This window comes from Psittacula echo, assembly GCF_963264785.1.
Source record: "Psittacula echo genome assembly, chromosome: 2".
NCBI classification, from domain to species: domain Eukaryota; kingdom Metazoa; phylum Chordata; class Aves; order Psittaciformes; family Psittacidae; genus Psittacula; species Psittacula echo.
Genome location: NC_137737.1, coordinates 38,685,479 through 38,708,018, shown reverse-complemented (window position 1 = coordinate 38,708,018; position 22,540 = coordinate 38,685,479). Strand labels below are relative to the sequence as shown.

The 22,540-nt window shown below is 42.5% G+C and overlaps 1 protein-coding gene across 1 annotated transcript; it reads right to left on the bottom strand.

The window, feature by feature from the left end:
* Positions 1 to 1,551: 1,551 nt before the first annotated feature.
* On the bottom strand, positions 1,552 to 9,856 carry VIM (vimentin). Its single transcript, XM_080611490.1, has 9 exons — positions 9,214 to 9,856; positions 9,003 to 9,063; positions 4,925 to 5,020; positions 4,622 to 4,783; positions 4,005 to 4,130; positions 3,067 to 3,287; positions 2,912 to 2,955; positions 2,436 to 2,521; positions 1,552 to 1,920 (listed from the first exon to the last, which is right to left on the bottom strand). Exons 1-9 carry the CDS (start codon positions 9,753 to 9,755, stop codon positions 1,879 to 1,881), a joined length of 1,380 nt encoding a protein of 459 aa, XP_080467616.1. The 5' UTR covers positions 9,756 to 9,856; the 3' UTR covers positions 1,552 to 1,878.
* Between the last annotated feature and the right edge of the window lie 12,684 nt (positions 9,857 to 22,540).

Sequence of the window (22,540 nt, the reverse complement as noted above, 5' to 3'; positions counted from 1 at the left end):
TTCACTCTCACTTTTTTAACTTGACTGTCTCACCACATTGTAGACCAGGCTGAATCTTCTCTGCTTTGCAGCAAGCCGTGGCTGAGGCTTGGGTCTGGGCACTTTCCTTGGAGTCACTTCTGGCCTTTCTGCGTGAAAGAGTCACTAGGACAAACAGGACCAGTGCAGGACTTCCCTCTCAGGTGAGCACCTAAGGCACCAAGCTGGAGAGGCACATATTCCAGCCGAATATATTTGTATGCTTTGCTGAACATCAGCCCAGGTGCAGTGTAATGAGGAAGGGGAAACTTCCCTCTGACTTGCTGGGAGGTGGAAGTGAGGCAGAAGTCCCCTATGAACACTTACTAAAGAAAACCAGGGCAGGAACAGCATCGCCATGCCTTGTTTGAAAAATAAGGTGCTTTTCTGCGGTGAAGGGCAGCTTCAGCACTTCTCCCTGGGACAGTCAAAGATGAAAACCTCAGTCACGCCTAAGCCCCTACACGCAGGCTGCGGGACACCCATGTGTCCGAGCCGCAAGAGGGCTGCAGCACAGCCCAGGCACTGCTCACCTCCCTCTTCAGCATCCCCCCTGCAGATCTCCTCACCTGATGCGGCAGACAACCGGGACGCAAAGAGTGGAGTCTACTGCCCCCTTACTCCAGTGCCTGCACTGCATCTAGTAACCAAGCTTACAAGCTAGTAACAAAGCTTACTAGAAGCCAGGTTTTGCAGAAGGAGCTATGTAGAAGAGTAGCAATTTTTGTGGGGTAAGAGCTGTGCGGAGGTTTTGACTGTGTTAACTTGAGAAATACCTTACTTTGCAGAAGAAAGCTTCTAAGTGTTCACAAAGGACTTCAGCCTTTCACTTCCGCCCCCTAGAAGACTATGTCAGGCCAAATGGGAGCTTTTTCTTCCCCCTTCTTCTGCAGTTAGGCTGATGCTCAGTAGAAAATACAAAGCACATTGGTTCTCCTGAAAAGGAGAGCTCCACTTAAAGGGGTTTAAATCCTGGAATGAAGTCAGCAGTAAGGCAAGTTATTCTCTCTATACATTCATTTTCTCTACATCTAACCCTCACTTAGCTGAAGCCTTCATTTAACTTCTGTAATACAGACAAGCCTTTGGGAACTAGTCTTTCCTGGAAAATGAAGTCAGCTGTTAACTTATGAAAGCTGCTTTTGCAGATAAGGGTTTGCATGAACTATTTCACAGCCACTTAACTACTACATTTTACAGAGCTGAGTCTTAAGGTATTTTGGGCATTCTTAGCTCTTAGTAACTGGATTAACTAGTATATAAAAGCAAGATTAATTTTTATTAGCTTGAAGTATCAGATTTTATTCAAGTGATAAGAAATATCATAATACATTATGCATCTGCCAGTTATAGTCCATTTTAGTTGGTTCCAAAACCTAAGCAGTAAATGAGTAAGACAGTTTATCTAGTTAAACTGAAAAAAACAGCAATCCACACAACCAGTACCAGATGTCAACCGTATAGTAATTCCAGCATTATGATGTTATGGCTTTCCAGAAAGTCATGAAATTAACAAATTAGAACACATCAATAGCCATTTTCCAAAGATTTATTGAAGTAGCGACAGGTTGCTCATACTGTGCTGGAAAAAGCAGTTTTATTGAATTCAGATACTTAAAAACAGTATTGCAGCACAAGATATTGCTAATTTGTAAACTAGACTCCATTGTAAACTCTAATCTTTCAGGGAGAGTCAGTTTGCAAGATCTAAGACCTATTTCCTAGCATAATAATCTTGCGCTCATGGAAAAACTGCAGAAAGGCACTTGAAAGCTGTTTCTTCCTTTAAGACATGGACTTTTTAAATCTTGCTGGTAAGAATTTCTCCTGCATTTGTAAGTATGCATCTTCACTTCAGCTTTACTCCAAGTCATCATGATGCTGGGAAGTCTCATTAATAACCTGTTGATAAACAGAGACGCATTAAGTTTTAGTAGGAAGATTGTTGGGTTTTCTACAGCTAGAATTCAAACATCTGGTACCACAGAAGTGTGAACAAACGGGTATCAACTCTCACTTCTAGATGAGAAGTTCCAGTTGGCAAACAGTGTGCACAAGCCATTTACGCTTTGACTTGGTATGAAAGCAGTTTCTTGTCCCAAACAAGTACCACTTTATTGCCAGGTTTTCCTCTGGTGATGCAAGAAATCTTTTGAGAACTTGCTAACTCAGCTGAACTTAAGTACTCATTACACAGGTAACTATCACCCACTTAAGGTTTCACTATCAGATGAATTTTGCAATTGTTTCCACAAACGCCATTTGCTATATTTGTATGTTCAGTCATGCAGCTCAGACTGACAGATGCTGTTCTACTCAATACCTACTACCCTACAGAGGCTGCACTGACCAGTAAACAAATGTAAAGAGTATTTTAAGGTAAAACCAGCTGTGATAGAAATAAAGTTGCCACGAACCTGTCCGTCTCTAGTTTCGACAGTCTTAATTAGAAGTGTCCTCTTTGAGTGAGTGTCAACCATTGGCTGAGACTCAATGTTAGTTTCTGCAGAAGAGAATGCATTATTAGTCACGGTCTAGATGAATTCCTTCCTCAAAGAAATGAGGAGTAACAGATTTTAGCGTCTACTTTCAGAATCCTAATTTATATATGAAGAAGTCTCCTGCTCTGAATGATAAGCTAATCTTCTCCATTTTCTGTCTGTTCCCCTTAAAGCACTTTCAGAAGGCATCTAAACCATCACCCACTATGCACCCACTGACATTTAAAAATATCTGTGCCCAGGAACAAAGTTGCTCCTCCCACCCAAGGTTAAGTAATGGAAAACAGGGTAAGAAACAATCTAAGAAACAATCACACACAACTGTGCTTATACAAGTTCAAATACTAAAGGAAATCACCCAGGGCTCTTTTCCTAATGATAAAACAGCTTACCTCTCAGGTTCAAAGAAGCAAAGGTTGGAATAGGCATGTTAATCCTGAAGAAAAAAAAGAAGAAATGGATAGTGTCAGACGTGGTGTGTCTAGTCAGACACTAAAACATCTTCTAGTAACTGCTATTTAGGAAAGTGTCTGCCTGTGATGTTTACCTGCTCTCTTCACCCTCCAGCAGTTTTCTGTAGGTGGCAATCTCAATATCAAGAGCCATCTTTACATTCAGCAGGTCCTGGTACTCGCGGAGATGGCGAGCCATTTCTTCCTTCATGTTCTGAATCTCATCCTGCAGACGGCCAATAGTGTCTTGGTAGTTAGCAGCTTCAACAGCAAAATTCTCCTCCATTTCATGCATTTGGCGCTCCAGGGATTCATTCTGGAAGAGAATAACAAAGTCAAGCCCTGCTGCGGCTCAGCCGCTCTTCCCTACCCCTCAAGACCTTTAAATTCTTTTTTTTAAAAGCAAAGTTGAGTTATGTTAGTATTCTTCCTGAAAATGCCCAGACATGTCCCAAGTTTCTCATCTCCTTATCTTTCTCTTGCAAAGTCAAGGCGGGTTATTCTGCTACTTGATCTGAGGTGTGCCATGTATTTGTCCTACCAGGTGGCAAAGCAATCTCTTACAGTAAGCCCAACACATACAGTACAATTGACCATGCAGATAGCCCTCAGTGAGGGGATTTGCAGGTTTACTGAACACTTTAATCCATTTCAAGCTATCCTTTAAGGCACACAGGTTCTAGCAGCCGCAAGATTTGCACCTCCTTTCCACTGCTCCTCCAGCCTTTTCTTATAGCTTCAGCGGTACCTGACAGACAAGCCATAAACACTTCCAGAAAGTGTTACATAAACAGTGACTACTTCAGCAAAAGAATGAACTTGTCATTTATACCTTAAGTAAGACTAGTTGGGTATATCAACTTAACCAGTGCACAGTAGGGCAAATTGAGCTCACAGCATCCTTTTGAAAAGTACTAATATGCAGCTGTATTGTATGGGTGATCAGCCGCATTCACATTTGTATCAACAATTAAATTGCAGTGTTAAAGCTGCAAAGGGGAGACTGTCTCAGACACTCCTGTCTTCTACTTACGCTTCCCTTAAGGGCATCAACTTCGCAGGTGAGAGACTGAATCTGTCTGCGGTATTCATTAGCTTCTTGTTTGGCCTGGCGCAGGGCATCGTTGTTCCTATTAGCAGCTTCGGAGAGATCTGCAAACTGTGGAAATCCCCAGCTTGGTTAGCATAATCCTTCAACATAAATGGTATAACAGGCTTTCTCTGAACACAGCATTTGAAGCCAACAACTGAAGCCACTACAAGCCTTAACACCCAAAACATTTAAATATTAGCATTAGTCTTAAAATTCCTTTCTAATTATTACATTGGAATTTGTAATCAAACCTTTCATATTTGTTTCTCTGCCCTATATATTACCCATCTTTTCACCCGTTCATTCACTCCTTTCTCAGGTATTTCATCCAATATAGGAAAGACTCTGAGTACAGATCCATTACTCTGATGCTGTACTACAGGACAAAATGTTTTCAGCTGCACGCTTCCTAGACTAGGAGTTTAAAAAAGACTCTGTGCCACGGCTGCGTTCATGTCCAGTAGAGAGACAGAGGGAACACCGCGTTCCCTCTGAGCTACAGCAAAGCTCTTCTGTACAGTTAGAGTGCCTGATGCATCTGAACAGATTTTACTTACTTTGGACTTGTACCACTCTTCAGCTTCCTGAAGATTCTTAGCAGCAACGCTTTCATATTGTTGGCGAACATCACGCAGGGCAGCAGTAAGATCAGGCTTAGAAACATCCATATCAATTTGGATGTGCTGTTCCTGGAGTTGGGCCTGCAGTTCTCGGATTTCCTTAGAGAGAAGCAGACACTCAGGGTTACTACATGACAGCATATGGAACGTACACAGATTGAGACTCTGGGCCAGAACTAGTGAAGAGCTTACTTGCTCACTAGGCTGTCATCTAATCACAGACCTTTTTATTCAGCTTACCTCATCATGAAGCTTCTTCAAGAAGACAATCTCCTCTTGCAGGGACTCAACTTTGCGCTCAAGGTCAAGACGTGCCAGAGAGGCGTTGTCAACATCCTGACCAGAGAGAAGAACAATTAGCAATCTTACAAAACTAATGTAGAGAAGTCTTTTACAGCAGGCTCAGTAGCATACAAACTGATGCTACAACTGAGCTCTTTGGCAAGACAATATGAAATCAAGAACTGTGAAAAACCTTTTTTCTACCTCCTACCTTAGCCTCAGAACCACTATATGCACCTTTATTGTGATTTCGGGAACTACACAGAATATGAAGTGTATTGCTGAGCATGATCAAGAGCATACAGATCATGGTGGGTGTAAGTCCTGCCTGAAGATGAAGCAGGTACTTGGGTCAGAAGCCAGCTATAAGCTCTTTTAGCTTGACTACACTGGAAAAGAGTTAGTCTTGCAATTTGCAAAATTCCATTTTTTCCAGTGGGGGCTTAAATTACAACCCATGTGCCTACATGCCTCTCAGAGGGCTTAATTTCTTATGGACTCTTGGTGATCAACCACAGACCCCTTTGGGTCCACAGAATTATAAAGGTTGTGAGGTACCTATAGGAACTGCAAGCATTTACTGTGGTTCCAAGTGGTTTGACAGATCTCCCTTGAGAAAAGGAAGGTATGACCATAAACGCAGATCAAGTTAGTCATCACTGCCTACACCCTCTCTGTAGCTGCCAAAGACTCCACCTCTGGCTGGATGGAGATAGTCTTAATCAACAGCAAAAATTCATTTAAGGCTTAACAGAAAATATGTCATGAATGTTACATGGGAGCTGCTTGAATTAGTTCAAAAACATAATTTAAGACTAAACATTGATTGGTAACTTCTTACATCTTAAATATGCAGGACAATTAGCTTGAAAAGGCAAAAATTGTTACTTTCATAGTAGTTAAATACACAGCTTCCTGCTTACATTCACATGGTAATGTATCAGGGCTTCACAGCTTACTTTAAAGCTATTTTGGACTGCCCAATACGTAAGAATTCCTAATTAGCAATTCTCAATTTTATGGCACTTTTGAAATAAGGAGTGTTTTCTTTGGACTCTTAGAAAGCCATTCCTTGGATCCCTCTTACTCGGGTAAGCTCCAGAAGAATTCTTCCATTTTCTTTATCCAGTAAAACACCCCAGAACTTCCCTATCATTTTCAGTATTACAACCACACTGTTCATATCGGCCTGTTTTTCAATTCATAGAATTCCTTAATTCATTTGTTCTCCTACCCCAAAGAAACCGGATATCATTTTGGTAGGAAATTACATGGCTATGGCCCAACATGTATGCACAGACATCCAAAGAGTTTCCAGTGGATTTTCCAGAAACCTACATCCTATCAATTTTTTCAGGACAACTGAACAGATAAAGGATTTTCAAGAGCTTATAATAAATTGAAATCATCTTAAATTGAAGACACTTAAGACTATATGGTGTGTATTTTACTATATACCTTATCATTAACTTAGGGAGTAAAGAATCAATGTATCTGTACTTCCTAGATGTACAGAGAAACACAAATTAACAAGCTACCTGTAGCCTGAGCAAACCAAGTGTAAGGCATCCATACATGCAACTGGACAAAGCATTGACTTTATCCTAGGATATTCTTTAATGCCAGACACAGTTTGCAGGGTTGAGCATCCACAGTTACTTTAGAAAAACCTCACATTAGCCAGGAGCAGACCTGTTAGTCTTGTCCTCGGTTCAGGACCTATTCCTTGTTGCCAGAGTAACTGGTAAAGCTGCAGTAAACAACTTTCTCACTAACTGTGATGCTTATTTTGTCCCCAAAAGAAGATCTCACTGAGCCTTTAGCTTCATTTTACGTAGTACAGCCCTCAACATATGAATAAAATCATATCTTTGCTCAGGAGAATAAATTAAAATTCACAGTACATATGAATTGAACAGTTTCTAAAGCAAGCAGCTGTTACAAATATAAAGTTTAAGTTCAAACATTTGTTCAGTTTCTTTTAGAATACTGAACTATACAACTGCTCCATCAAGTAAATTTGATGCTACACCAGAATAAAGTATCTGCTGAAGTGTTCCAGATTAATGTATACAACCTTCCAGTGCAAAAAGCAAGAATATAATTGTTTAATAATGAGCTGTGCTTTTCCATTTTTATTTATTCTTTTTTTTACAACTGAGAGTTTGTAGGATGGAAAGTAAAGGATGTTTCAACTTCTGTGTCCTCTGACTTTAATTTCACTTGCAGAACAGTAATACTTACGCTGAAACAGATGTTAAGCCTATCTTTTCATTGTAAGGAAAAATTAAATATACTGTTGTTCAAATCAAACACACTTGAATGCACCAGTTATGTCATGAGTAGATTTAGTGTAGTCTTTCTACAGACAATGATTTACAATTCTTATGCATAAGCTACACCTCAGGAGGTTAAGTGGATCCAGTTCTGATTGTAATGCACACACAGATTTGCTAGGGGCTCAGCTCCTGAGTGATTTTTCCACAGCACAGGGAGGAGCTGGATAATGAATGTGGACTATACGCAAAGCCAAGTTCACTTAAAAGCCTACAGCCTTCACGAAATTTAACTGATTGTTTGAAGTTGAGGCAGACATGCCTTGAAGTACACCAGTTAAGTAGGAAAGATCATTTAAAAGCCAGCCTTAACTCAAAGGACTCTTCAACCAAATTCAGCAAGGAATCAGAACAGATTAGGTTCTTTAAAGCTTAAGGGTTTCTGCATGGGACACTCCGTTGGCTTAGTAGTCAAAAAAAAAAAAAAAAAGAAGCTAAAGTTAAGGCAGCATCTTAAACTGTTTTGTTTCAAGCTTCTGTCCCCCCAGCACAGACTCTGAATTCCCAGACGCCAAACAGCAGTAGGTCTCCTGGTTTCCACATATTAACTCAGCAAGACACCTGCTCTCCTCCAGAGACTGCAAATATACTGCAGTCAAGAGCCTTAGCCAGGGAAACAGACAATCAAGTAATGATCAAGTGATGATTTCCTGAATGGTAACATCACTAAGGTCTAAGAAGAATTTTGGGATGAAGTCAGCCCATGTCCAGCTGTCTGGAGATGACGGCAATCACTTCCAGCCAGGAGGTATGCTACCAATATCGTTTCTCACCAGCAGTTCTTGGGAAGAGACCTTGATTTGAGAAAGCACATTCCAAAATACCTTCTACTCCAAACAAGACTTAATCCAAGTTGAAAGCTGGTTTGGCATATGTGAAATCCTGAGCTTAACACTTTTTGAACACTGTTTGCACAGTTGGTTCTGGCTGTCACAAAGGTTTTAGTTTATCCCGGTAACATCATAACATCCTACAGAGGAGAAGCACTTAAGGCAACTTGTTTCTTATGTTAAAGTCTTTTACTGAGGATGAATTCTGTGTTCTCAAGGGGCATCCATAGGAGGCAGGCTTGCCTGCTGCGACCTCACCCCAAGGAACAAATTGCCTGCTGCATGTCAGCAGGCAACACCCATATGAAAAAACTTAAACTTGGAACTGCTGTCCAGTCACGCACTGACCAAAGTGATGCATTAAAAGGGAGCTCTGGTTTATGTAAAAACTGGACCATACACACGATGGGCACTTTCGGCTAGAAATATGCTCACACCATTACACATGTAGTAAGAATTCAGCCCACTGCACCCTCCCTTCCGACACAAAGGGATCTATTATTTCAATCTGCTGCCACCACACTTGCCATAATGCCTGTATGTGCATTCCACGGTGAATCCCATAGAAACCATTAATACCCTTCAGCCAAGCGAGCAGATGGCCCCCCTTTCATTTTTACTGGATCGGAAAGCGATTCCACATCGGAGCGCTTTTTGTAAAACAGGCTAGACTTGGATAAAGCAAGACAATAGTTTCCCTCCCCTCCCTGCAGTCCGCAGCATCCCCCTAAAGAAAACAAGGAGGGTTTGCGTGAGAACCGACGGGATTCCTTTGTGCGAGGAAAGCCAACTCCTGCAGTCCCACCCTCCCGTCCCACCACCACCTCGGGCTCTCCTCCAGCCCCCGCCCTTCCTCCAGCCCCCTCGAACCTGTCTGAAGGACTGCAGGGTGTTCTCAGCTTCCTCCCTCTGAAGCATCTCCTCTTGCAACCTGGAAGGCGCGAGACAGAGGTGAGGAAAGTGCGGGGGTCCCCCCAGCCCCCTCTAAGCCTCCCTGCCGCCCCCAGCCCGGCTCGGGATGGTCAGGGTCCCGCCCGCGAGGTGGTTCTGACCCTTGGCCGCTCTCCCCTCGCAAACTCACTTCTCCCTCAGCCGCATGATGTCGTCGGCGAGGTTGTCCCGCTCCACCTCCACGCGTGCCTTGTCGTTGGTGAGCTGGTCCACCTGCCGCCGCAGCTCCCTCATCTCCTCCTCGTACAGGTCGCCCAGGCGGGACGTGCCCTTGCCCTTGAGCTGCTCCAGCTCGGCCAGGAGGATCTTGTTCTGCTGCTCAAGAAAACGCACCTTGTCGATGTAGTTGGCGAAGCGGTCATTGAGCTCCTGCAGCTCCACCTTCTCGTTGGTGCGGTTCGCCTTGAACTCCGTGTTGATGGCGTCGGCCAGGGAGAAGTCCACGGAGTCGTGGAGCCGCATGGGCGGCATGCTGCTCCGCAGCCGCACCGACGTCGTCTTGCTGGCGTACATGCCCCCGGGCGAGGCGGACACGTACCGGGCGGTGCTGGGTCGCAGCGAGCTGCCCAGCGAGTAGCGGGTGCTGGAGGTGATGTAGCGGGTGCCGGTGCTGGGGCGGCTGCTCCCGCCGAACATGCGGCGGTACGACGAGTTCTTAGTGCTGATGCTCATAGCGGCGGCGGTGCGGGCTTTGTAATCCGGGACCGGAGCGAGGCGGCTCAACTGCGCGGCGGGCGAAGAAGGGCGGCGGCCCCGGCCGGGGCCCCTTCTTATGGGGGGCCACCGCCCGCAGCCGGGCCCGCCCCGCCGATCGCCGCCCGCCCGCCTTCCGCCGTCCGCCGCCAATCGCCGCCTTTCCCGCACCGCGCCTCGCCCCGCGGGGAGGGGGCGGTGGCCCACGGGGCAAGGGGGGATGAGGGGGGGCTGCGGGCTGTTGCGGACACAAAGGCGGGCGGCGGAGCGGGAAGAGGTGGCAGCACTCCCCGGCTTCCCGACCCAGCGGGACCCTAGGGCCGGCAGGTTTCATTTCGGGGCTGCGGGACGTGGCCCGGGGCGGGGCCGTAGGAGAAGCCCCGGCAAGGCGAGGACGGGGGTGACAGCAGCGGGCGTTGAGCTCTCCCTTGCTTCTCGTTGTCCCCCCCAGAGTTAGCGCGGTGACTGCAGGGACGGACGGCAGGCTTAATGTTGTGCCACAGGACAGGCAAAATAAATAATCCAGGATGTATACATCAAAAAATTCTCTTTAGGTATGATGTGTATATACATGTATCTTCTTGAGAACTTGTTTCTTATATTTCTTAGCTTTCTAAAAGAGAGTAAGATCAGGGAAGACTGATGCAAACTATTCACAAAGGGCTGCCAAATGTCTGAAAAGTAATGTCTTTGTGTCTTAAGCTTCCCCCACCACAGCAATCTTAGATTCCACTTCTGGGCTGAAAATACAACCCTTACAGCCTAAATGTGTTTTATGTGTAGCTGGGGGAGCATTTACACAACTAAGGCTTAATTCTGCCATCATTGTAACAATGATCCCAGCAATAACTAATTTTTCTTTTACTGTGGACAAAACATTATTGAAATAGCTGCCATTAGGATCTTCTCCTTGATGCAATCCTTCTAATAACTGGAATAGTGGCAGACTTTATTTTAACAGAGGCTTGTCTCCACACTGTTGTACCCAACAGACTTTTGTCTCTTGTACCCAATAGATAAAATGATAATTATTCATTAGACATGATCTGCAAATATTCTATGTGTGTAGCATAAACCGCCACAAAAAAATCCCAGTGTTTCAACAGCAATTTTACTGTCAAGATGGGGCTACCAGTGGTAGAGGAGAATGATGTACAAGGCAATAGCAATGGCATAAAATTTAACAGAAAAAAACTGAGACTAAGTAGCAGCAGATTGTTTTCAGTCGGGATGCTGAAGTTATTTAAAGGAGATGACAGAATCCCTGTCATTTAGATAATTCAGAACTTGAGTGGCCAAAGCATAACTCATAGAATCATAGGCTCATACAATGGCTAGGGTTGGAATAGACCTTAAGATCATTTGATTCCAACCCCCCTGCCATGGGCAGGGATGCCCCACACTAGACCATGTTGCCCAAAGCTCTGTCCAACCTGGCCTTGAACACTGCCAGTGATGGAGCATTTACCACTTCTCTGGGCAATCTGTTCCAGTGCCTCACCACCCTCACAGTAAACTTCTTATATCCAACCTGAACTTCCCCTGTTTAAAACCATTTCCCCTTGTCCTACGGCTACAGTCTCTGCTGAAGAGTCCCTCTATGGCATCCTTGTAGACCCCCTTCAGATACTGGAAGGTTGCTGTGAGGTCTTCACACTTTGTTGAACCTCATGAGGTTGGCACTGGCCCGCCTCACAAGCGTGTCAAGGTCCCTCTGGATGGCATCTCTTCCCTCCAGCATATCAACCGAACCACACAGCTTGGTGTCATCGGCAAACTTGCTGAGAGCGCACTCAATCCCACTGTCCATGTCACTGACAAAGATGTTGAACAAGACCGGTCCCAACACCGACCCCTGAGGGACACCACTTGTTACCAGTCTCCATTTTGGACATTGAGCCATTGACCACAACTCTTTGCGTGCGGCCATCCAGCCAGTTCTTTATCCACCAAGTGGTCCATCCTTCAAATTTACGTGTTTCCAGTTTAGAGACAAGGATGTTGTGTGGGACAGTGTCGGATGCTTTGCACAAGTGCAGGTAGGCAACATCAACTGCTTTGCCCCACCCATCAGTTCTGTTGTGCTGTCTGGCCCTCTTCCTAGCTCTTTATTTAAGCCATCAAGTTTGAGCTGTAAGCTTTTGTGAGCCCTGGCAGAAAAGTACACACTCCTTCTATGAGCAGGCGAAAAAGTAAACCACTACATAACCAACAACCTCACAGAGTAAAGATATTTTACTCAGAAGTACTGATAGTTGTAGCAGATTGTTGTTTTTTTAAAGGTGTGCTGTATCCAATCTGTTTTTCCTAACAGAGCACAACTTACTTATACTCCACATAACCTTTAATGGCACACACATACAACAATCAGCCTTCATTCAAAAACTGCTTTGCCCCTAAAATACAAGGAGGTGTTTGTTTTAGCAAATAAATATGACACCACACCCCCATGTTTCAAATGTAGTTTCCATATGTTTATGTCACCGCTGCCATATGTACTCTTGGCCACCTGCCTCATTGCTGTTTCTCACTATGAAATTTTTCTAGAAATGTTAAGATATTGTCAGCTGTCAGGACTACAATAAACCTTTAAGTGCCTTTTGGTGGTTGGCACTTACGCAGATGCATAAATGGAGAAAGCTCTAAGTTTCTTGTAAGGCTCTAATAAATTCAACACACATTTGCATCCCAAACCCCAAAGGGGAACAAAAACTGGTCTCTTCAAATGCAAAAAGATCTCCACAGTACTTGTCAGGAAAGGCTCTATCTCAGTGCTATGGGACTCTCAGAGACCATGACTGGTCAGGATCTTGACCACGTCTTTCACAAAGGAGACAGCATCACTAAACACCATGTTGGGGATTATTCATCAACTGTTATGTGTCACTTATGTTTTTTTTATTGTGATGCCTTCATTTGCAATTCCAGTATGTAGCCAGTCAGCTGCCTGGTCAGCTTGCAGTGTCACTTACCTCTAACAGAGGTAGCTCAGAGGTAAGCCAATGGCACTCTTTAAAAAAGAAATAGGTATTTTTATTGTGAGCCTTTCAGCTCACACTGCAAAATTGATCTTGGCATTTTTTGGCTTTTCTTTACCACAGAATTGATGCATTGGTTCACTGCCAAGAATGACATATGGAATCAAGCCCTAGAAGTGTAGCAAAAACCCTGGGCTGTTGTGTAACTTTCATTAAAAGGAAAAATGTGTGTGCACAGGGAGAGGGTATGGGTGCCTGAATGGCTTTATACTGAGAATCTGTTACACTAAAAATGAAAAGGTCCTTATGACAGTCAGATTTTCTTGCACAAATACCTGTTGGTCTGAAAACATCCATGGAAAAATTGTCATTCTTTTTCTTTAATTGCCATTTGATTTAAACAGTAAGAAACTAGAGAAGTTTAGTCCAAATATTGAATGTGCTTTCCACTGACTATAGACCTTGACTAAGCAGATGTGAGTGCTTTCATTAATCAGATTTATGCACTTTTAGTAAAGTTTCTGCTTCCAGGAGGTGTCAAATGACCCATAAATATTAAATACCCATGAAAAACATTCTGTGATGCAAATGCAATCACTTTTGTTGTCAGTACCTTAAGCCCTGGCATGCATGGGGCCATAGACACATTCCTTCACAACCTCCACTGCTCCATGAATATTAAACAAACTCCAGGCAAAAGGGACCTACATTAGCATGAGGGTATGAAAGACTCTTGATATCCTACAGCTGACTGAATAGGGACTCTCCGTAATGCACAGCACCAGCAAGTGCTGTGGCCTATCACTTGAGTGAGTGCTGTCACTTTTATTCTGAAAGAGCACTTCCTCCTTCATCTGTGATATGAAAAGACTGCTATGGTTTTGAAAACAGAAAGGTTCCTGTTTCCAAAAAATGGATTCTAGCTCTAAAACTTCAGCTGGGTCCAGTCCCTCCCTTTAGCTGGGAGCCAAGTGTAATTGAGGGGCCCCCAGAAAAGGCCAGTACATCCAAGGAAGAGCTGGTTTTCCTGAACCCTGAGAATACATCTCCCTGCACACTGCCTGGGAGAAGCTGATTTAGGTTTTTGAATACCACCAGGCTGCAGAACATCTAAATGTGGAGGCATTGCAGTCTCCCCTTGTGAGTAACTTCTCTGACTAATTATGGTCTTCAGAAAGAAATTGGCAAATTCTTTTACAAAATGTATTTTTAAAATGATGTTGCCCACAGTTGTTGCCAGTGTTGCAAAGCACATCAAACTGGAGTGACTGGCTGCTGATTTTTACAAGGAAATTACGAGGCTCTATACTCAAAACTAACCAAGTCTCTCTTGGTTATATTATTAAACAAGCCAAGTCTCTCTTGGAAATATAATATTGGCAATATTATATTTCAATGTAAAATTAACTATATGAAACTGGCAGGGGTTTCATCACTAGGGAAGTGTTTTGAACATGACTCATGCCACCCAGCTGCATGACTTACATTTCCAGAATTTATTACTGTTGTGCATAAAATTTCCCTCTCCTATGGCTTCTAACTGCCAAGATAGGAAGTTTTCTGTATCAAAACAGGACGTTTCTGTACCAAATCAGGTACTCATTTTCAAAGCCGGTACAACCCTCTGCCCTGAGTCCCACGGTTGTCTCAAACACCATGCAAAGTTCTAGCAATACAGGGAAGATAAGTTTTTCAGTTCTATCACTGGTATTGCAATTTATTTAATCCACCCATTAAACAACAACAAAATAATTATGACAGCCTGTATACTCCATCTAACTTAATAGCAATAGCACTGACTGCTGAATGTCAGCAATACATTTGGCAATGTCTGGGACATAAAGCACAAAGTTTTCCAAACTGGCAACAGGTTTGTCATGGTTTGAGGCTCGATGCTCAATCTGAAACTCTTTAAGTAAAACTAATTTCCAGCATATACAGTCCCTCAGTGTTGATCTTGGTGACTGAAAGTAGATAATTTGAAATTTTAGCTCTCCTTGTTTCATAAAATTTGTATTTTGCTAAAGACCAAGAAACTGTTCAAGGATCACAACAGGCACTTTAGTAAGACCATTTAACTTAAATACCAGATTTTTTCATAGTCAGCTGAAGCTTTCAGCAGGATCTGTGTAAAATGTTGTGTAATGTGCAGGGCTTCTTTTAGTCTGGGATCACTGTTTTAAATTTGAGGCCCATCCATTCATTCTGTCTTTTGGAAAAAGCTAAAAGAAGTGATTCTAATGTGTCATTAATAAACCCTGTCAGTTAGACACTTACTACTTCTTTTTGGCCGACATTTTTCAAGGCAAACTCTTTAAAGAGCTACTGTAGCCAAAAAACAATTAAATCTGAGAAGTGGTTTCATTCTTCTCTCTTCTCCATTTCCATCACATACACAAAGTATAAATAGCATAATGTTTTCTTGCCATGATATACCAGGAAATGATGGAAGTCCTTTCTGAGGAAGAGGCACAACACAGCAATGGAATCGTTAATTGCATGCAGCAATTGTTCCATTCTTCCTCTGAGATGCCCAGGACAAGCAGAATAGTACGAGCTCCTCAAGGGCCAAGTTTTTAGTGGATTCCTCAGTCCAAGTTCTTGTGCCAAATCCTTGGTTCCAATGAGACTCATAAACTGAGCGTACATTGTATTAGCCATTCTGAGATTAGTTGGCTCCTTGCAAAGGGAGGAGGCGGTGGCGCACACACCCCAAAGCTGAGAAGACCAAGTTCCTAAAAGATAAGCTGTTTTTACATGCCAGCTCTATGCCTAATTTTTTTCTACCCTAATTTTCAATTTTCAGCTCTATACCTAATTAATCTAGTGGGGATTGAGGAGGGAAGATGATCCAGATTTAAGCTGATAGTATGCACAAAATATTGTGGCTACAAGGAATGAATGTAAAATTTATTAAGTATGTGTAGAGCAGATGGTACATATGGCTGGAGAAAGAAAAGAGCAAATGTCTGGAAGAGTGGAGGCATCTGTATTTTTTCAGGTGGCAAGGTGTCCTGCTTCCCATTACAAAGACAAATTCACTGTCTACCTGAAATTTTCCCTAAGAATTTGGACATTGAGTGGGAGAGACCTTGTGTAGCCTGACAGGAGGAAGGACCCAGCAACTATGCAGGAGCTTTGCAGATGCTTTAGTTTGCTGACTTAGACTTCTGCCAAAGTTTGTGGCTGTTTATTTGACATGGATCAGGCATTTCCCATAAACTCCATGATATGGAAGTTACCAAGCCTGTTATGTAAGTCTGAAGCACACCAGGATGAAACATCATGCAGGTCAGATGTCAGGATCTTTCAAAAACAGAGGCATGGGATACCCTGCATATGGTAATACCACTGTCCTGCAGTTGTACTCCGAAAATAATCAGCTTCTGTGGTATCATGGGAAATCTTGAGATATATCCTGCTGATGAAGGACTATAATTAGTATTGTATATAATATTAATATAATACTAGTAATATAATAGTATTATTGTAGAACAATAATATTACAACAATATAAATGATGCTTGGGCTGGAAATGACAATAGGAATTATGCACAATTAAGTTAGTTAATTACTTGAGTTTAATTATGTTCAGTTTTGAATAACTGTGTCCTATATCATAGGAGATGAGTGCTACATCTGACTTGGCACTGTAAATGTGATGAAGTCATCCTCAGGGACGTATCTGACATGCAGGGTTCCTGATAGACAGTTCCAACATTTTCCCATTGTATTTCTCTTATGAATTATGTGAAACATATTTGCTAGAGTCTTAAATCAGCCCAGCTCCCTACAGCTGAATACTGACACTGCCAGTCCATACTGGCTTATGTCTTGTGCAAGAAGATTTCTCTTCTTCAGGAAGAACTATTTTAGGCTTTCTTGACCCATTTAGGTTAGAATTATTGAGGCTTCTCTCTCCAGACTATCTCAGCAAAAACAATGTTTTACATTCATAGCCCTTTTTCTAAAAAAGGCTTTTTTCAACTTTCGCAAAACCCGAAGCTTTTTGTTCTTAGTTGAGGCAATACTTAATTGTGGGAAGGGACCCCCAAAGATCTAGCAGCCAAAAATGACACTTCAGTATTTTAGCTGTGGGTTTGGTTTTCTTTTTTTTTTCTTTTCAGAATAACTTCTTTATTTATCCTTCATTTCAGTTTATCCTTACAAAATCTCGTGACTTCTTCAAATCTGTGTTTTTCTATAGACTATTTTCCAAGAGACTTTCTGGTAGAAAAGAGCTATGTCCCAGCCACCATATTGATGTGTTTGACAGACATCTATAGACACATCCAAAGTGAGAGAGAATATTTACAGTGCAATCACTTCTGTAACTGCAGTTCAAAAGTGTTATCAAATAGCTGTATATTAGCTTTACAGTAACTCATTTGCAAAGTGGCAGCAATATAGCCAGGGTGGGAGATACATCTGTGCTGCCTAGGCACCAAGTGCTCAGCTTCTTGAGCAGATTTTATGGTACTTATGGTGTGCACTTGTGGTTTATCTCATTTCAAGATAGTTCAGCAAGTCCACAGTTACAGCTCTGCTGCAGGTACATTAAAGATTTCTTTCTCTCTGGAGGAAACACCCTACCACTTAAATCCTACCACCATGGTGTTCAGCATAAGAGATCTCATTTCCTGTGCTAACTACCAGCTTAGTCAAAGATTAAACTCATCACATGGGACTGAATAAAAAAAAAAAAACAATCAAACAAACATTGGGCAAGGGCTGGACTCCTTAAAAGACAAGTCCGTGGTGTAGAAGCTTTAGGTGATACTAGATGGCCTTGTGAGCAAGAGGCATGAGCAATACCAACATTTATCTACAAGTCTTTTTTTGGTTTGCACACTATAGACTGTGTAAATCATACAGGGATGCTGCAGGTGAAAGTTCCTGCCTTCAGCAAAAAGGTAAGAGGCACATCCAGGCTCACCATCTGCACTGCTTTTCTCTCCTTTCTTTCTCCCTCCCTCTGAGCGAGCAGCAGGCACCATGCTGTTTCCTCCTGCGCCTGCAAGTGAGCTGGGATCCCCCACGCCATTACCTCATCCTGCCGGAGCCGGCTTGATCTGATCCCCTATTCAGGAACACCTGGCTCTGTGCCTGCTGTCACCCATCTCCTGTGACCCTTCAGGGGTCTGATTCAAAACACATTCATTGCAGCAGTAATCTTCTGACTGACTGCAGCGGGCCTTATAGAGCACAGAGTCTGTCTTGTCAGTTCAGTGAAGGTTTTACTTTACTTTATTTTATTTTATTTTATTTTATTTTATTTATTTTATTGTTACTAGCTTCTTTTAATCCTTTTTGGGGTTTTTTTTGGTCAAGCACTGGAATGTTTAAGTGCAACAAGAAAGTCGTAACATTATATCAACATATGTGTCTCATCCAGCCAGGGTGACCGCTGCAAGCCAAACATAACAAACAGGACAGATTTATTTAGACTTAAACTTATTTAAACCAGAACAGTGAAGATTTAATTAGAGAAGCAATGTCTTTTTGTTCCTTATTCCCTATAGAGTATATGCATAGCTCCAGAACCTGAAAATAAAATACTCAGATGAAGAGATTAATGTATTCAAAAAGAGAAAGGTTAAAAATGTTTGTGTCTGACGACTCTTCCAAATAATTTCAGCTAGATAAAATTCCCCTGTATAGAGTTCTTAGAAATGCGTTGGGAGAGGCTAACAACCCTGGTTTGATGTGGGTTTCACTTCTAGTCTTGCAGATGCATGGTGTTATAAATGAAAATCGCAGGCTTTGGTAGCCATACTGGCACAGCCCAGCAGGCTTCCCAGAAATGTCACGTCTGTGGCTGACAGCTACCTTTACTGAGCATCACTTCAGCAGAAACCAAGTGTGATAAATTCCCTCCTGAGACATTACATCTAGTACAGAACAATTTTGATAAGCTGCAAAAGGTTTTCAGTTTTATTAGTAGCCTACCGGGCCCACGGTTATGGAAACAATAATTTATGCTAGACATTCTCAGTGATTTTTTTTTTTAATTCAGTGATTGCATTACATGCCTTACATTCTTTCCTAGCCACAGTGATTTCTGACCCAGAACACGAGCTTCCCTTTTAGGCAGCTGAGATATCTGAATATTCTTCCTGATCCTCACTTAGGTGTTTAGTAGGTTATACTGGACAGTCAGACACAAGAAGCATTGTTCATCCATCACCAGTTGTATTTGCCTCAGTGGAAGTTTTGGCTGATCACTGTGAATGCACTTTTAACATCTGGTGTATATCTCCATTTTTTGAATACAGAGCAAATGCTCACAAACACTTCACAGCTACAGGTCTGCTAGCTGCCATTACCTGCCCTCTTATGTTGAGGGGTTACATTCAAAGGAAACTTCAAGCAATTTGTACTGCTACATTACTGTGGCAGCAATAAAACCCCATGACATGCACTGCAGACTGGCAACCTCCTGCTTACAGCTCGGGGCAGACAGAGGCCTTCCTGGCCATCCATGTTAGTCTCTGCTCGGCTGCAGATGGGAGGACAGGGAAAGGAGTTACATGTAACGGCAGAAGGCTTGAGATGCCTATAAAATGTTTTGTGCATGTTTGTTGTATGCATTTGTTGCTGTTGTGAATTATCGAAATACCACAGTGAAAATATTTTCTTCTCACTTTGAGAACAAGAGTATATGGTCCAGTCACAGTCTGTAATTTTATCTTTCAGTTGCCAAGTACAATGCAGAATCTCAAGGCAGTGTTTTCTGCATGTTTCTGAGATTTTTTTGGCAGCACTTATTGACTGTAACATTTCTAACACTCCTGAAGCATTTTAAGAAGAGAAAATACTGCAGGGGTTTTGTTTGAGTGTTCCTCTTACCACATGTTGCTGTTTCACTGGCTGTGTTTATTAGTTACCAGGGCAACAGTTTCAGATCTAGCATGATTACCTGTATCATACCCCTCATCAGAGATGTGGGCAAAGTTTGGAAACTTCTACAGTGAGGAAATGCTGCTAGTTGCTAGGAGGCAGGAGTTTTCAACATGCTGATATCACATGCTTAAAAAATGTCAAATAATCAGTTTGCTTAAAATATCTTTTACTATAAATATATTGCAGTCAAGAAAATAGCTGCTTCATCAATGCATTATCATAGTTCTATAGATATGCTCATTCAGAGTAAAATAAGATCTTTTTAGTGAAGCCTATCAATAGCTATTTAAAGCCAGCTATACTGTTGAGCCATAACTCAGATATGAAACAGCCCGTACCTGTGTCCTAAAAAATGTAAATGTTCTGAGATGGACATTCAACTCTCTTACATTAATTTCCTCTGTTATTCAAACGAAACATTCATTGAGATTTACAGGAATCCTATTAATCCTATATGCACGGAGCAGAGAAAGAAAAAGCTGTCACAATATCCAAATTTCATTAAGTCAAGTCATGAAGAGCCAGTTGGGAAATCTTGCAGACGTGACTGCTTTGGGGTCATAAGACAAAGAGTGAGCAACAATTTAGGCTGCGCTGTGTCAGTGACAGCAAGTGTTAGCAAGATTTTCTGAGTGAAGTATGAACAATCGTTTTCACAGGGCTCATCCTCTTCTGTAAGAAGAAATATACAAGTTGCCATTGGCCATGGATCTCAGCACTTATCAGCCATTGCCTCCGTCTCTGAAAAAAGCAGCATAGCTTTAATACTATTATATAAGGTCTGATCCAAAAAGTATGATTGTTAATATTATGCTGTCTTTACATTTAGAAGGGGAAGAGCACTAAAAGTAACTGTAAAGTTTTCATTTTGGTCCTTTTTGCAGCAATTAATAATGAGAACCAGGTTACAGCAGGCACAGTTATACAGAATTATAAAACCAAATACTGGCAGTTGTTTAAAAATGAGCACTAGGGAAATTTTTTTTTTTCCCATTCTTTGCAAAAAGCAGCCAGTAAAATCCCAACCTAGGTTATGAATTTCATCGTGGCCAGTGTGGAGGTGTGTTGATCAGCTTCTCCAGTTTACTGGTTGAGGAGGTAGGTGGAGGATTTCCCCTGAGCAAGAAATGTTCTACTGGTACCAGTATAGTACAGACATCTCTGCTACTTTCTCCACGGACTCCACCTTTCCCAAGTGTGAACCTTGGAAGCAGGGAAACAAGAAGGAAAAACAGAGCTCAGCTATGTCTTCCTGCCTCACACAAGGAAGTACTGCTCCTCTGTAGCTTTAGTTGAGCCAGGTACTGAGCAGCTCCCAGAAAATGCTACCTACAGCTCCCACTCATCACAGTATCTATGTAGCATTGCTGTGCTGCATAGTCATGAAGGAGCTCAAACATATTCATCACCTTACTAATCTAAGTAGTCGAAAAGCTTCCCTTTTCTTTCCCTTCACTTTGCATCTACATTTTGAAGGGGTCTTACTGAAGTGTATCTTCTTTGCTGATAACTTTGATCTTTGTAGCCACCTTCATCATCTTGAACCCTCTTCTTCAGAGCCATCACTGTCTTTGTCCATGTCTGTTTCCTCCACCTGGCACGTTCCTGGTTTTGTTAGCATTAATTCACACACCTTTCTCAATTCTCCATCAGCCATTTGTGCAGGCAATCTGCCTCACCACTGTTTGCAATGCATGCTGCTCTCCTCTGGTGCCTTGGCTGCTGCACCTCCTTTCAGAAATTCTAGTAGACTTTGGACCTCTTGTTTTAAGTCACTTGCTTACTTCCATTACTGACAAATAAAGCAGCAGCTCCAGACTGATGATGATCCACTGCTGAATGACAGAACTGTTTTGAACAAGATGGCAAGGACCAATATTACTTTTCAATTTCATTTCTAATTCCACTGTTTTTTGCAGTTGATGCATCCCATATTCTGGAGAAGCATGTTGAAAGGCAGCAGATTTCTCTTTTTTGCCCTCCAGTTTCACCTAAAAATTTTCTCCCCCCCCACTGAAGGGTAAGAGGTAGGAGCTACTGTGACAGCCTGTATGAGGCAGCTTCTAAGAAAAAACAAACATTTCTCAAATCCACCTTATTTCTGACAGGTTTCTAAGTGGCTCTCCAGAAATGTGATTAACTCCAGAAACAATCACAGAAACGTGTTCAGGGCTTTTTTATTTTCTCTTCTTTTTTTTTTTTTTAATGTTTCATCTTCACAATCTAAATCTGCAAACTGAGGCATAGGTGAGTGTCTACTTGCATGTGGTAGGCAACCCTCATAATAGTGTGCAAGACACTTTGGTTACTGTATATATATATGCAAATGCATCTGTCTAACATTTGTTTTTAAAACAAGCTACTTTCCATGGGCAATAATGTCTTTGAGTCGTCTCTTCCTTTTCAATGTAGCAACAGCAATTTCATTGTGTTGGGGCAAATGAGAACCGTTTCATCAGTTATTTCCTTCCTTCCTGTTCCACCAGTGGTGCAGGCTTTGAAATGACTTCTCAAAAACATCACTGCACACTGAAATCACAAAATGATTAAACACATAAAACTGCTGAGGGCCATTTGCACCAGCTGGACAGCACACACAGCCCACAAGGGGATAAGCCTATTTTGCTGCCCTGTGTCCCCCTTCTCTCATGTGTCCAGGCCAGGTAGATGCCACACCAACCTATTTCAGGCTCCAGCCTGCCTTTGGGTGCTGCCCTGACCACTGGGCTTGGCCTCCACTGGTAATGCAGGGCCTGAGGAAGGGCAGTGGGGCTGGAAATTTCCTTGCTATCTGAAAGGAGCCCTTGACCCCAAAGGATTCATGGCACAGAGCAGGTCCTTCTCCTCAGCCCTCGCTCCCAGGATGTTAGAGCTGACGGCCAG

Excerpts from the sequence above, each read along its gene's own strand:
- VIM (XM_080611490.1), bottom strand. The coding sequence starts at position 9,755 with ATGAGCATCAGCACTAAGAACTCGTCGTACCGCCGCATGTTCGGCGGG. Across the intron at positions 5,021-9,002 it reads CCCTGCAGTCCTTCAGACAG|GATGTTGACAACGCCTCTCT; the intron begins GTTCGAGGGGGC and ends CTCTCTGGTCAG. Across the intron at positions 2,522-2,911 it reads TGCTTCTTTGAACCTGAGAG|AAACTAACATTGAGTCTCAG; the intron begins GTAAGCTGTTTT and ends TCTCTTCTGCAG.